General features: G+C 31.6%; 1 protein-coding gene across 3 annotated transcripts in view; it reads right to left on the bottom strand.

The window, feature by feature from the left end:
- Nucleotides 1-13339, bottom strand: part of NECTIN3 (nectin cell adhesion molecule 3) — a 127420-nt gene that overhangs the window by 41387 nt on the left and 72694 nt on the right. For all 3 annotated transcript variants that reach the window (XM_012460939.3, XM_012460941.3, XM_064374592.1), the window contains exons 6-7: nucleotides 12314-12452; nucleotides 9831-9912 (exon numbers count right to left, since the gene is read on the bottom strand). In XM_012460939.3, coding sequence (XP_012316362.1) covers nucleotides 9831-9912; nucleotides 12314-12452 — 221 coding nt within the window. The remainder of the gene's footprint in view (nucleotides 1-9830; nucleotides 9913-12313; nucleotides 12453-13339) is intronic.

Genomic DNA, 13339 nt, shown 5'->3' with positions numbered 1-13339 from the left:
GTGCCAAGAAATCAGCAAAATAAGTTTGGAATCATGCCACAACCAAATTTAACCGGTGGTGAAAACATGTCTGTGGGCAAAGAGAGAGGTAACTGTGTCTATTATCATGCCTAGGAACAGGAAATTTGAACTATGGTAGCTTGGTAACTATGGAAACTTACATGACAGGTTGCCAAGGCAAACGGGGTTAAAAATTCCCATTCTCAGAAAATGAAATAATTTGGTGGCTGCAGGTCAAATGACTAAGGTCAACTCAACCAAGAATAAACTGTGGTCATGACTACTTTCCCCCAAACAAATCCTTTAGAATGTTTTTCCATTTATTCAATTATTTTTTAAAACTTTCTTAATTTTTGGCATTTTAAATCCTTCTAAACCAAAACGCATCTTGAATTTCATTTAGTATTTCTAAATTATTTCAAAACTGTAGGATTTAAAAAGTTATGGTCTTTTTTTTTTTTTTTTAACCAATGAACTCTTTAAAAACATTTAAATTAATTCATTCAAACATGTCTTCCTCAAACTTAAGATGCTTCTCAATAAAAATTTTATTTTAATGAAAATTTTAATTCTAATTTCATTTTATTTAAGTCATCTGAATAGATTCAAAAACAAAAGTGTGCTAAGTATTCAATAAATTTGTTCTAAGACACTTTTAGAGTACTGAGAGCTTTAAGCACCAGTGAGGGCTGGTGATACAAGACAAATGTCTCAAAGAAAAGTCATGTTTTCAGTGGAATTACTATCACAGGAGTTAATATAACACCATAATTATTTAGGAACTCAAAGTCGGGCTAGATGGACTTAAATACATACTGGCACTAGAACATAAATATGTAAAATCAGGACAATCCTAAACATTCTAGGATATAAGATTACTGTGCTAATACACAAGGAGTGTCTTGATAATAATCAGTAGCCTGAGACAGTCTCCCCATTGGTATTTTAATGTAAACAGGTAGTAACAGATATTATTAATCTCTAATCCTGGGAAGTAAGGCAGGCACTGAGGTCTCACTGGCATTGCTCATGTCACAATATGAAGATAGCTACCTTGGACAACTCTCCATTTAGGGAAGCCTTAATTTAGCCAAGGACGCCATCATTTAATCTACTTTAAAGGAGAAGTCTAAAAACAAAAAATCACTGAGCAATGTTTACTAAAATTTACTGAATAAATGAATGAACACTGTAAGTCTGGACATATGAGTAACATTTATCTTAATGTGTTATTGATGATATTCTCTCAAAAGTCCATATGTAGACCAATTTTCTATTTTTAACATATCAAAAGAACTTCAACAAAACCATCTGTCCAGAATAAAATGAACATTAAATGGCCAAATTCAAAGTAAAATTAGATTGATACTGGCTATGTAAAATTTAATTCACAAATAATATGGCCATTCTCTGACAACAATTTAGTTGCTTTGCTCTGAACGTTTGTAATAGTTCAGCTCTCTGTCCAGACTTCATTTAAATAAATTGCTGCCAATACATAACCATGAGTGCTTTTATAAAGAAAGCTACTAGGTGCTCTGAAATTGCGAGGAAATTTCATTGTACTTTGCTTACCACATTTAACTTCAATGGTTCCTTATTTCTGTTTACTCATGAGTCAATCAAATTTTGATTAAATAAAATGACAACAAAATTAGGTTCTCCATATCCCCATTCCAGAGATAGAAGCATGGCACTACATGGTTATCATATAATCTGAACATCATAAAAATTAAGATTTTCTCTTAAAAAGTCACTGTTGGCCAGGAGAGGTGGCTCATGCCTGTAATCCCAGCACTTTGGGAGGCCAAGGCAGGCAGATCACGAGGTCAAGAGATAAAGACTATCCTAGCCAACTTGTTGAAACCCCATCTATACAAAAAATACAAAAATTAGCTGGGCACGGTGGCACGTGCCTATAGTCCCAGCTACTCGGAAGGCTGAGGCAGGAGAATTGCTTGAACCTGGGAGGTGGAGGTTGCAGTGAGTCGAGATCACACCACTGCACTCCAGCCCGGTGACAGAGCAAGATTCCATATCAAGAAAAAAAAAAGTCACTGTTAAAGAGAAGGACAAGCAAGAGAACAGGAGAAAATATCTGTAAATCATATAGCCAACAAAGGACTGGTATCTAAAATATATAAAGAACTCTCAAAACTCATAAATAAGAAAATGATCCAATAAAAATGAAGTCTGAACAGATACCTCAGCAAAGAATGTAAACTGATGACAAACCAGCAAATGAAAAAATGTTCTACATATTAGTAACTAGGAAAAATACAAATTTAAACTTAAATAAAATACAACCACACAACTATTAGAATATCTAAAATTTTTAATGTCTGACCACAACAAGTATTGGTAAGGGTAGGAAGCAACTCACATGGCTGATAGGAACATAAATGGTAAAACCACTTAACATAATAGTTTGGTATTTTCTTAGAAAGTTAAATACACACTTACCATATGATCCAGTCACTCTACTCCTAGGTGTTTACCCAAGAGAAATAAAAGCATATATTTACACAGAGACTTGTTCAAAAATGTTCATAACAACTTTGTAATAGTCCCAAACTGGAAACAAAAATCTCCACCAACAGATAAATATTTAAACAAAATGTAGTATATTATAGCTACCTAAAAGGAATGAACTACTGATCAACACAACATGAATGAATCTCAAAATCACTATATAAAGTTAAAGAATTAAGACCAAAAGAGAGAACATATTGTATAAAATTTGTGTAAAATTCGAGAATACGTAAATTAATATACAACAGAAAGCAGATCAGTGGTTAGTTTCCCAAGAATATGAAAGAGAAACTGATAAAGAACTAGAGGGGGGAGAGTACCAAGAGGCACTAGGACTTTTGGAAATGATGGCTATGTACAATATTTTGATTGTGGTGATATCTGCCAGGTATATTGTGTGTGTGCGCAGTATATGTAAAACATACCAATTTACATTTTTAATATGTGCAGTTTAGTGTGCTAATTATACTTTAATAAAGCTCTTCTTAAAAAGTAAGAAAGTTGTCATCATAGGTATTGTCCATTCATCACTAAAATGTAAGCTCCACAGACAATTTTTTTCATCTTTTTATTAACTACATATTCTCAGTACTGGCACATATTAAATATTCAAGAAGTATTTATTTGATAAATGACAAAGAAGAAAATCAAAACACTACTACGAATCAAAAAGTGTAGACTCCATATATTCTAGTTTCATTTCAAGCACTACTAAGCTTATAATAAAGGTATCAATATTTCCAAAAGAAATATATGCTGAATTTAAATAAATCAAAGTAGCATCAGTTTTGTTTTTCTATTGAAATAATTTAACTGCTTAGCATCTTTAATATTTTTATCAAGAATCATACAGCTTCTTCTTTTTTTTTTTTTTTTTTTTTTGAGACGGAGTTTCACTCTTGTTACCCAGGCTGGAGTGCAATGGCACGATCTCGGCTCACTGCAACCTCCGCCTCCTGGGTTCAGGCAATTCTCCTGCCTCAGCCTCCTGAGTAGCTGGGATTACAGGCACGCACCACCATGCCCAGCTAATTTTTTGTATTTTTAGTAGAGACGAGGTTTCACCATGTTGACCAGGATGGTCTCGATCTCTTGACCTCATGATCCACCCGCCTCAGCCTCCCAAAGTGCTGGGATTACAGGCGTGAGCCACCGCACCCAGCCTACAGCTTCTTTTTAAATAACAACCGCAGATGCACAATAGTTACTGTGCGTCAGGCACTATTCGAAGGATGTAGCATATATTAGTTTGCTAATCCCTATAAAACCTCATAAAGTAGGCTTATCTTTTTCTCATTTATAAAATAGATAGCAAAAGCTTCGATATGATAAAGACATCAATCTTTTATACTTTACATGTTACAACTGTATCTCCTTTAATTAATTTTATGATTCTTGACAAACATGTTTAGATATTTAGATTTTTAAATAGTATTTCTTTTTTCTTTGAACGGCCTTCCCCAACTAAAATTAGTTTATAAATCATTATTTTATCCAAGCTCTGTTGATCACAAAAATTTTTTTCCACCTCAGAGTAGAATAAGGCCCAACAATACTTTCACTACTTGTCTGAATAATTGTCAGTACTTACTAACTGAAGGCAGTATGAAAGATAAACACTTTTTTTCTACTCAAGGGGAATACCATGCTAGAAACACTCAATACTTACTTGAATAATCCATTCAGTCATAAACTTTCCTATAATTTGGAAAAAAATGTTAACTCTTCTATCAGATTCTTTCCTCCCTTCCCTAATCCCAAAGATCACAACTACTGGTAGTGTCTGGAAACATATTCAGATCTTGGGAAAAAATAAGACCATCAATGATAACTAACAAAAGAAGCCTACCAAAAAATTATTATTGAAAGATGGCAATGATGTATTGGAAAAATGACATTTAAAAAGATACAATGAAAATGCATGAAACTATACAGAGTAGAAAAGTGAATGGGTTCAAGAAAGGCTTAAATGAAATATGGTCTGATTGTAACAGAATACCTGGAGGGACTTATCTCTTGAACTTAAATTCTTAAAACCACAAAGTTTAGTAACATTTGAGCTCAAGGCATAATTGTTTTGCTTTTCTTAATCTTCTTATAACATAAACCAATGGGGATATATGATTCATCTTTACTAAACTGTTTTTGCCAGATTTGGGTACCATGGAGCAATGCACATACAATTCATGCTGGAATCAAAACAAAATATTTTCACATCTACCTACAAAACGTTTACAAGTTCATCATAATTTTGTCTAATAAATAAAAAGACAAAAGAATGACAATTTTCAGGAAAAAAATCGCTTTTTAAACACTTGAAAAGATGCAGAAACTAATAAAAGATTGCAAAATTACAATCATATGTACCTGCCATTCCTATCAGATTAGCAATAAACAAGTGTAATAGATATACATACTATTGGTGAGGTTGTGGAGAAACAGATATTTTTAAATATTATTGGTAGAAGTCGAAAATGGTACAATTCTTATAGAGGATTATTTGGCAATATCTATCAAAACTATAAATACATTTACTGTTTGATGTAGCAAGATCAAATTTAAAAATTTACCCTGCAGATTATACTTGCATGACTATTCATTATAGCATCATTGGTTTATTAAAATCTTTTGACATTACAGGCCTTGTAATATACACACATTCCAATACTATGTAGACAGAAAAAAGAATGAGAATGTTCTCCGCATCTCAATAATAAAAGAACTCCAGTATATTTTAGAGAAAATGGCAAGATATATAACATGGTATATGTATACATTACCTCTTATAAAAGGGGGAAATAAATAAAAATGCACCTCAGTGTGTTTGTGTGTGTTTTCTTGTCTATGCTTAAAGAAACAGTACCAAGACAAATAAATTAATAAAACTGGTTATCTGTAGATGCAGTAGGGTAAATAGGAATGGGAATGAGACCTTAGAAAATACCTCCTTATATTGTTTTGTATGTATTATCTATACACCTCAAAAAATGTAAAAACATTCTTTTTCTACACTATCATGAATATTTACAAACATCTGCTAAAGAATGCAATATACTACAGTAAATTTTTGGAAAGAAATTCAGTTTTTTCAGATAGTTAACATCGCTGACACAATGCATAACCAGGATGACCAACTTAACACTCCAGGCCAGTGACTCAGGTGTTCAAATAGATCTCTATTTTCCTATGCTAAAAGGCTACTTACAGAGGAGAGGAAGGCACTGCAGAAAAAACAGAAACTACAGAAAATATAACAAAAATAATATTCACTGAGAAGTCCATTATAAAAATAATCACTAACATCTTAAAATATTTCTATAGTCTCTTTTTCTCTGTTCTTTTTCATACATTTTATGTTGCTATCTCGTACTTGATACACTGATATTATAGACACTGACATTAAACACACTGAAATATAGTACCTGTGATATGGATATTATAAACGATAGAGAAATTTTCACAGATCATAAACTGAAGAGGATATAAAGAAGGGCTTAATTCCGTCACCTACTCATTCAAAAACTGTTTGATATCAGAGTATGTAAGGTCATGCATATGTTAATTTGCTTGATTTAGTTATTCCACATAAATTAAAACATTTCATTGCATGTTGTTTATCATAAATATATACAATTTTGATCTGTCAAATTAAAAAAAAATTTATCAGGCACTTACATGTGCCAAGCACTGTGTCATGAACTAAAAATATGGTACTAAACAACAGTGACATGATCCCTGCCTTCATACTGCTTACAGTTTACAACAGGAGTTCTCAAATTTTTGGCCCCAGGACACCTTTATAAACTTTTACATTTTGAGAACCCAAAGCACTTTCATTTACAGGAGTAATAGCTAGCTAAATTTATCATGCTATTCACTTAAACTAAGAGTTTTTAAAAATTTAATTCATTTAAAAGAATAGGACACCTATTGTATGTTAATATAAATAGTATCTTCTAAATTTTATAAATCTTTCAGTATCTGGGTCAAAAGAGAAAAGTCTGATTTTCATATCTGCTACAGCATTTAGTCTACCATAATATGTTGTTTAGTTGAAGTATACAAAGAAAAAAGAGCTTCACACAGATACATAAGTGGGAAAAGGAATACTACTTCAATAGCCTTCAAATAATTAGTAAAATACTTCTTCAATACTAAACCAAAATGCTACAAGTGGTAGTTTCTTAAGGTTAGTTGCTATGGGGAATTTAAAAACATATCAATAAACTTTTTATATTCTGTGTCATTCATACAAGTACTTTATGAACATATTACATTTCATCACATAGAAAATTTACACACACATACACAAATATACCTATATATTTGTGTATATATAAACAAATATACATATACACAAAAATATACGTATTTGTGTATATATAAACCAAATGTCTTAAGTCATGAAAATTGATATGTGTATTCTTATACATGAAATACTGTTCATGAAACAGTTTCAGGGTTGTTAAAAATTAAAAATTTACCAAAAATCATCTGACAGGTAACTTCTGTGAAAATAGAAGAGAAAATCTCATGATAGTTCAAGCAATCGAAAAGCTTTTATTAACATGGTATGTCAGCACTGTAAAAATATCTTCAAAAGCCTCATTCCCCATAATATTGTTGCTAGATTGAAATTCCTATTATCATTCTCAGTAGAGTCAAATAAATATCCATTCCATGGAATCTCCTGGTCATGATTTCTAAGATTAAATGCTACTTTAGGCTGAAACACAGAATATTCTAAAAGATTTACATTTACATTCAGATTTTTCCATATCAGAAATCCAATTATATTCAAAACACTAAATATGTTTTTCTGAAAATGTTCCCTAGATCATTTTAGTAGGTTTGGAAAATATTTTTTACAATATTTTATAATTCTTCCAATTCAAAGCCAAAAAATAGCATTATTAATAGAATGCAGTGTTTTCCAAAATTTTAATGTAAGGAAATTCTATACTAGTGTCAGTTATTTCATATCAGATTTAAAACTGAACAACATAAGAAAGCCCCTCATATGTATTCCCCTGAGAAATCACAATATGCAAGGGATAAAATGGAGCACCATCATTTGCAGCAAATAGATTATATTCCTAATAAATGCAAAAAAATAAAATGAAAAACCATTAGAATGAATCAGAAATTTGATAACAGAGGCTGTATATACAATTCATATTTTTAAAAAGGCATTTTTATAGGCTAATAACAGCCAACTTAAAAAATCCACGGGAGGAGGGTGAAGAGAAATCCCAGTGACTATCAAAGTACTTAAAATGCCTGAAGTAAATCTAATAGGAATGTGAAAAGCACATAACAGAAAAGAGACTTTATTCTAGCATACATACACATACCACCACCACCACCACCACCACCACTGCCACCACCAGAATAGAGGCTTATATCTGGTTTCTAGATGGAAAGAAATAACATTATCATAAAGTTGTCAATTCTTAATAAAGTAATTAATGGGTTCAATAGAATTCTTATGGAATCTGGGAAGGTAATTTTGAAGTAGACAGGAAAAAGAAAAGTCAAGAAAAATTCTGAAAGGAAGAATAGAGATAAGGGAATTTACTGACTATCAAATTATATTATAAAACAATTGAAATAGCAATATCTTGGTTTCAGAAGAGCAAGACATAGCAATATAACAGAATTAAGAGATCAGAAACAGATCTAATATGTATAAGAATTTATTTTAGGATAAAAGTGCTCTCAAACCATGCAAAAGTACATGTAATTTAAAATATTTGGACAACTGATCGTCCCATTGGGGAAAAAAACAGGTTTCTACCTCATTATCAAGTTTAATATAGTTTCAGATTAAAATGAAACATAAACCATAAAACTATTAGTTTTCTAAGACTTTTTTTACACTCTAGTTCAGGGAGAGAGAAGGAAATGGAAAAAAGCTATTTCAGACAAGGCACAACTTCCAACAAATAAAAGGAAAGAGACAAACAGATTTTTACTAAATAAAAACTTAAGGTTTTTATTTAACTACAAGGTTAAAAAATAAGAGATGAATACAATACAAAAGATTACTATCCACCTCACAGAGTTCCTTAATCTGAGAAGCAAAGTTCAAAAAGTAACCAAAAATTTGAAAAATGATGCAAATAGGCAATTTACAGAACTATTAATACCTATAGGTAATTGATTATGAAAAGTAGATCGACTTCATCTAGGAATCTACAGAATGTTTTAATGAGCTACTTTTTCAGTCATCTAACTGGCAAAAAACCAAACCAAAACCAAAACCAAAACAAAAAAAACAAAAACAACATCTCCAGCTAAGAATTTTGTGACATTTAACACCACTTGTCTATTTCATTTATTTGCCAAAAGAGATGTGAGACTATACTCTTTATTTGAAAACAAGAGGTCTGAAAAGATGGCACATTTTCACCAGCAGGACACCTAACTGTGCAAGATGACAAAGCTAGCATCTGCTAACAGTTGGTGCACGTGCCAGGGAATGGTCCTTCCTGCCCCATGCTTGGTCAGTAGACTGACTATATGGTCAGCTAAGGAAGAGAAGATGAAAACATCTTGGTTGGCAGAAACATTCCTTTAAAATTTTTCCACCAAATTTCAATTAATTGATAGGCTAATGATTTGCCTTATTCAGGCTAAAGATACAGGACATACTTTAGGAGGAAAGTATTATAGACTATTCCCCCAGAGGTTATAAAACCCCAGTACAGGTTTAGAGATCCGATATGTTGTATGGGTAATAGAGAAAAAGACCAAACAAATTAAAAAAACCCACTAAAGTTGAGAATCAGAGACTTCAAATATTGATAGTTTAAACTTTCCCAAATACCAAGTACAGCACATTATTACAGGTATAGAATACAAGATAAAAGCACTAAATCAATACTTTCACATGAATTAATATGAATTGACTCCAAAATAGAATAAAATACAGTACACGCTAAGGAAAAGAAGCCCTTCATGCTACTCAATAGATATTCATTTTCTACTTTTTATTTTACAATAAATCTGTATGTCAATAAAACTGTATTAACAGTACGTCTTCAACAAGTATTTAGTAAAAAACCTAATATAATGTTGATTTGTCTTATCTGTACTAGCCATAACTTTTCTTGTTTGTTGACAAAATTCAATCTCTTAAATGTTTCAGAGAAGTGATTGAGATGTTAAAAACTTAGGTATTGCTATGTAATCTTGAATGCATAAAGACTAAACAACATTTTGAAAGAAATAATATAAATGGCTTAGTATTTTTTATTGTATCTTACATTATCTTATGTGTAGTCATGAACACATACCTGATATAGGTCTTTCTGAGGCAAAGGTGGGGATCGTTCTTCATACACAGGAGGTGGTTTATGTGTGGGTGGAAGGTCAATCCTGCATTGCAAAGGTTAAAAAATGTGATTGCCACATTTAGGAAAGAAAAAAAGCAAAAAAAAAAAAAATAAATAAAGGTTCTCATAAGGTTTGAGAATATTTTCTTCCTACTATATATTTATACGAGCCTACATGTTTAATTCACTTCTTATATTGCCATTAATCTATGAAAGATCAAAATAAAAGTAAACATTGGTTTTTAAAGGTTCCCATATGTAGAACCAATCATGTTTAAAGAATTAAAATAGAATTGAAATTATTAAGTAATCCAGTATATGACTTTACTTAAGCAGTGCATATTTTAATATTTGACTATGTCCATCAACATTTGAGAGAGAGGCAAATGTGTGTCACCTTTCCTCCAAAGTGTCATAATGAAAAAAGTTTATACTTTATTTTAGAAATATTTCCAAACTGATTTTCTAAAGCTAGCACTCTTAGAATATTCACCAGACAACATTTTCAACCTACAGACCATTATAAATTTTGCCATCTGAAACAAACAAAACCACCATTACATTTTTAGGAAATGCATTTATTTTTTCCAAAGTGATATGATCTATCAAAAAAATCAATATTTTCATATATTTTAAATATTGTTTACTTATAACAAAGATAGGTTTAATATACCTTGTAGCTCTCTGCATTTTACAAAATTTTATAAATATATTCTCATGCTTTTGAAGATCACAGATAACATTTTCAGTACCTGTGCTTAGTAAATCAAACAAAAAGTTATATTAGAGGATAAGGAGAATGAAAGCTATAGATGCTGAAGTAATAAATTCTCTGTGGTCTAATAATGTCTCAATATGAGCATAAACTTAGTATTTTAAATGGTTAAAACTTAAGTGATAAATAAAATGGCTACAATAATTTGTTAGCCTACCAGTAAATTATGTTTTTAAAATTATAGAAATGCCTAAGATAATCTCAGAATTAAGATTAAGTTAAGCACATGCTAGTCACTCTTGAAAGATTGAAGCACTCCAGTCCCACAAGCATTATACTGAAAGAGCATTTTACCATCCTTTATTTAAAATAATTGTTTCTTCTTATCTAATTAAAATTGCAGCAAATTTCTAGCTCCAAGGTGCCATCGGCAATTTAGGTGAGAAAAATGAGGCTCATTGAGATAAAGTAACTTACTCGTCCATGGTCATAGTACTAATTTGATCATGACAGAGCTGTAACTAATACACAAGTGTCTTTGATCCAAAGACTAGTGCTAGAATTGTGCCAAATTAGAGAAGCAAACACATATGAAGCATTTTACGAAGACAGAAGAAATATATTCTTTGAAAGTCAACCTTATGTCCTAACATAAAAACATTAATAAACCACATAAGAAATAATGCCACTTGTAAAGAGCTTCACTTCACTGTTTATAAAATATTGTCGTATTCTACTCTCCTCTTAACCATGTCAAGTAAGTAGGAACAGCACTATTCATATTTCTCAGATGAAGTAACAAAGCTGTTGATGGAATTAAGAGAACTGAGACACCAGTCATCTGATTCTACAGCAAGGTGCAATTTCTGCCTTACAACTCTATCTCAATGACTAGGCCAAAAATACTGCTTATTCTTTAAATAAGAAGATGTATATTTTATAACTCACCAAACAAAAAAAAAGTACTTAAGAAAAAAGTTTTAAAACTCAATGTATTTAATAACTTGATAGTTCAAAGTTATATCTATACATAAGACACATACATACAATCTGAAGAAACCATTAAACCTTCAAAGATATTTTTATATGTCTTTTGGTTACCACTTCATGAAAGGCCTGCATTTCTATTGACAAGGCAGGACAACATAAAGTATTACTATGTTACCCTTTAGAAAGATGTCTTATACACTCTGGGTGAAAAATGAAAAGCTGTTCTTTTTTTTTGAGACAGAGTTTTGCTCTTGTTACCCAGGCTGGAGTGCAATGGCGCGATCTCGGTTCACAGCAACCTCCGCCTCCCGGGTTCAGGCAATTCTCCTGCCTCAGCCTCCTGAGTAGCTGGAATTACAGGCACGCACCACCGTGCCCAGCTAATTTTTTATATATATATATTTTTAGTAGAGACGGGGTTTCACCACGTTGACCAGGATGGTTTCGATCTCTTGACCTCGTGATCACCCGCCTCGGCCTCCCGAAGTGCTGGGATTACAGGCGTGAGCCACCGCGCCTGGCCAAAGCTGTTCTTTACCTCTAGCAATTTACCTCTAGACAATGTTCATTTACCAAGATACAGTTTGAGATATTCCGATGAAACTAGGGTCATCTAACAAAGCCCTAACATTAACCTTTCTTCTATCCCTTAAGTGCTTTATGAGTAGCTATAAAGGTAAATATAAAGATTGACACATACTGATATTCATAGTTGAACAAAGGCAAAAACGTTACCTACATTTTGTCAAGATAGGATGGTCTCTTTTTTCGAGGAGTCAGCAGTACAGTCACAAAGATAGCAATGATGAAAAGAGCAAGAACAGCTCCAATTACCGCTCCAGCTACAGCTATGGAAGAGGTCTGCTTAAATGGAACATCTGTAAAGTAACAAAAATTAGGCTTTTCAAATAATCTTAAAAATAATTCTTGAAATTGCATATCTTAATTTCTACAATGTGCAAACTATTTGACTGAAGTATGTTATCCAACAGCCAGGTTAGAGGACCCCAAATTTGATTCATTAGGTTTAGTGGCATTATGCTAAAACCCTCCCTTCTTCCTTGTATTACATTAATATACAAGCTTAATTTTTTAAAAATTATGTAAATATCCCCAGTCAAACATCACTAAGAAAATATATTCTCAATGTGCAAAGAGTATCTAGAAAAGATAGAGAAAAAGATTAAAGTAATTTTAAGTTTGTACTCTAAAAGGTAATTTTAAAAATCAGTATTCTCTAGTAGAAACAACCCGTAATACAGACATTTAGCACTTTTATTCTATCAAAATTAAAAAAAAAACTCTATTAACAAAATCAAAAATTTTCGGGGCAAAACAGAAAATATCCCAGATTAAAAAAAACATAGTCAAAAAGTTAACATTATACATATTAAGATTTGAAAAATATTTAAAATATAAATATTAAAACAGGACTTGCACAAAATTTCCCTTAATTCATGCACATTTAATACAAAGTACACTAAAAATAGCTTCTCTATTACAATAAATAGAAATTCTCACTATCTCCCGGCGACAGACATATCATTTCTGAATATCAGTTTCTCTTTCCCAACTGCACCACAAATTTTGTAAGAAAGGATTTAAAAACCATTATTTGGCTGTTAGCATTTCACATTTTTCCAAAAAATTGAATCACTATTTTATGAACTCCCAAATAAGGGAATCCACTAAAACTATTACAAGTACTACATATTTTCAAATGTAAATATAAGAAATATAACAAAACAATCTTTACATGTATTAA

The sequence above is a fragment of the Aotus nancymaae genome, unplaced genomic scaffold (genome assembly GCF_030222135.1).
Source record: "Aotus nancymaae isolate 86718 unplaced genomic scaffold, 86718_ANA_hifiasm-v0.15.2.pri h1tg000011l, whole genome shotgun sequence".
NCBI lineage: Eukaryota > Metazoa > Chordata > Mammalia > Primates > Aotidae > Aotus > Aotus nancymaae.
The sequence above is the reverse complement of the archived record's forward strand: the minus strand, read 5'-3'. Positions and strand labels throughout refer to the sequence as shown.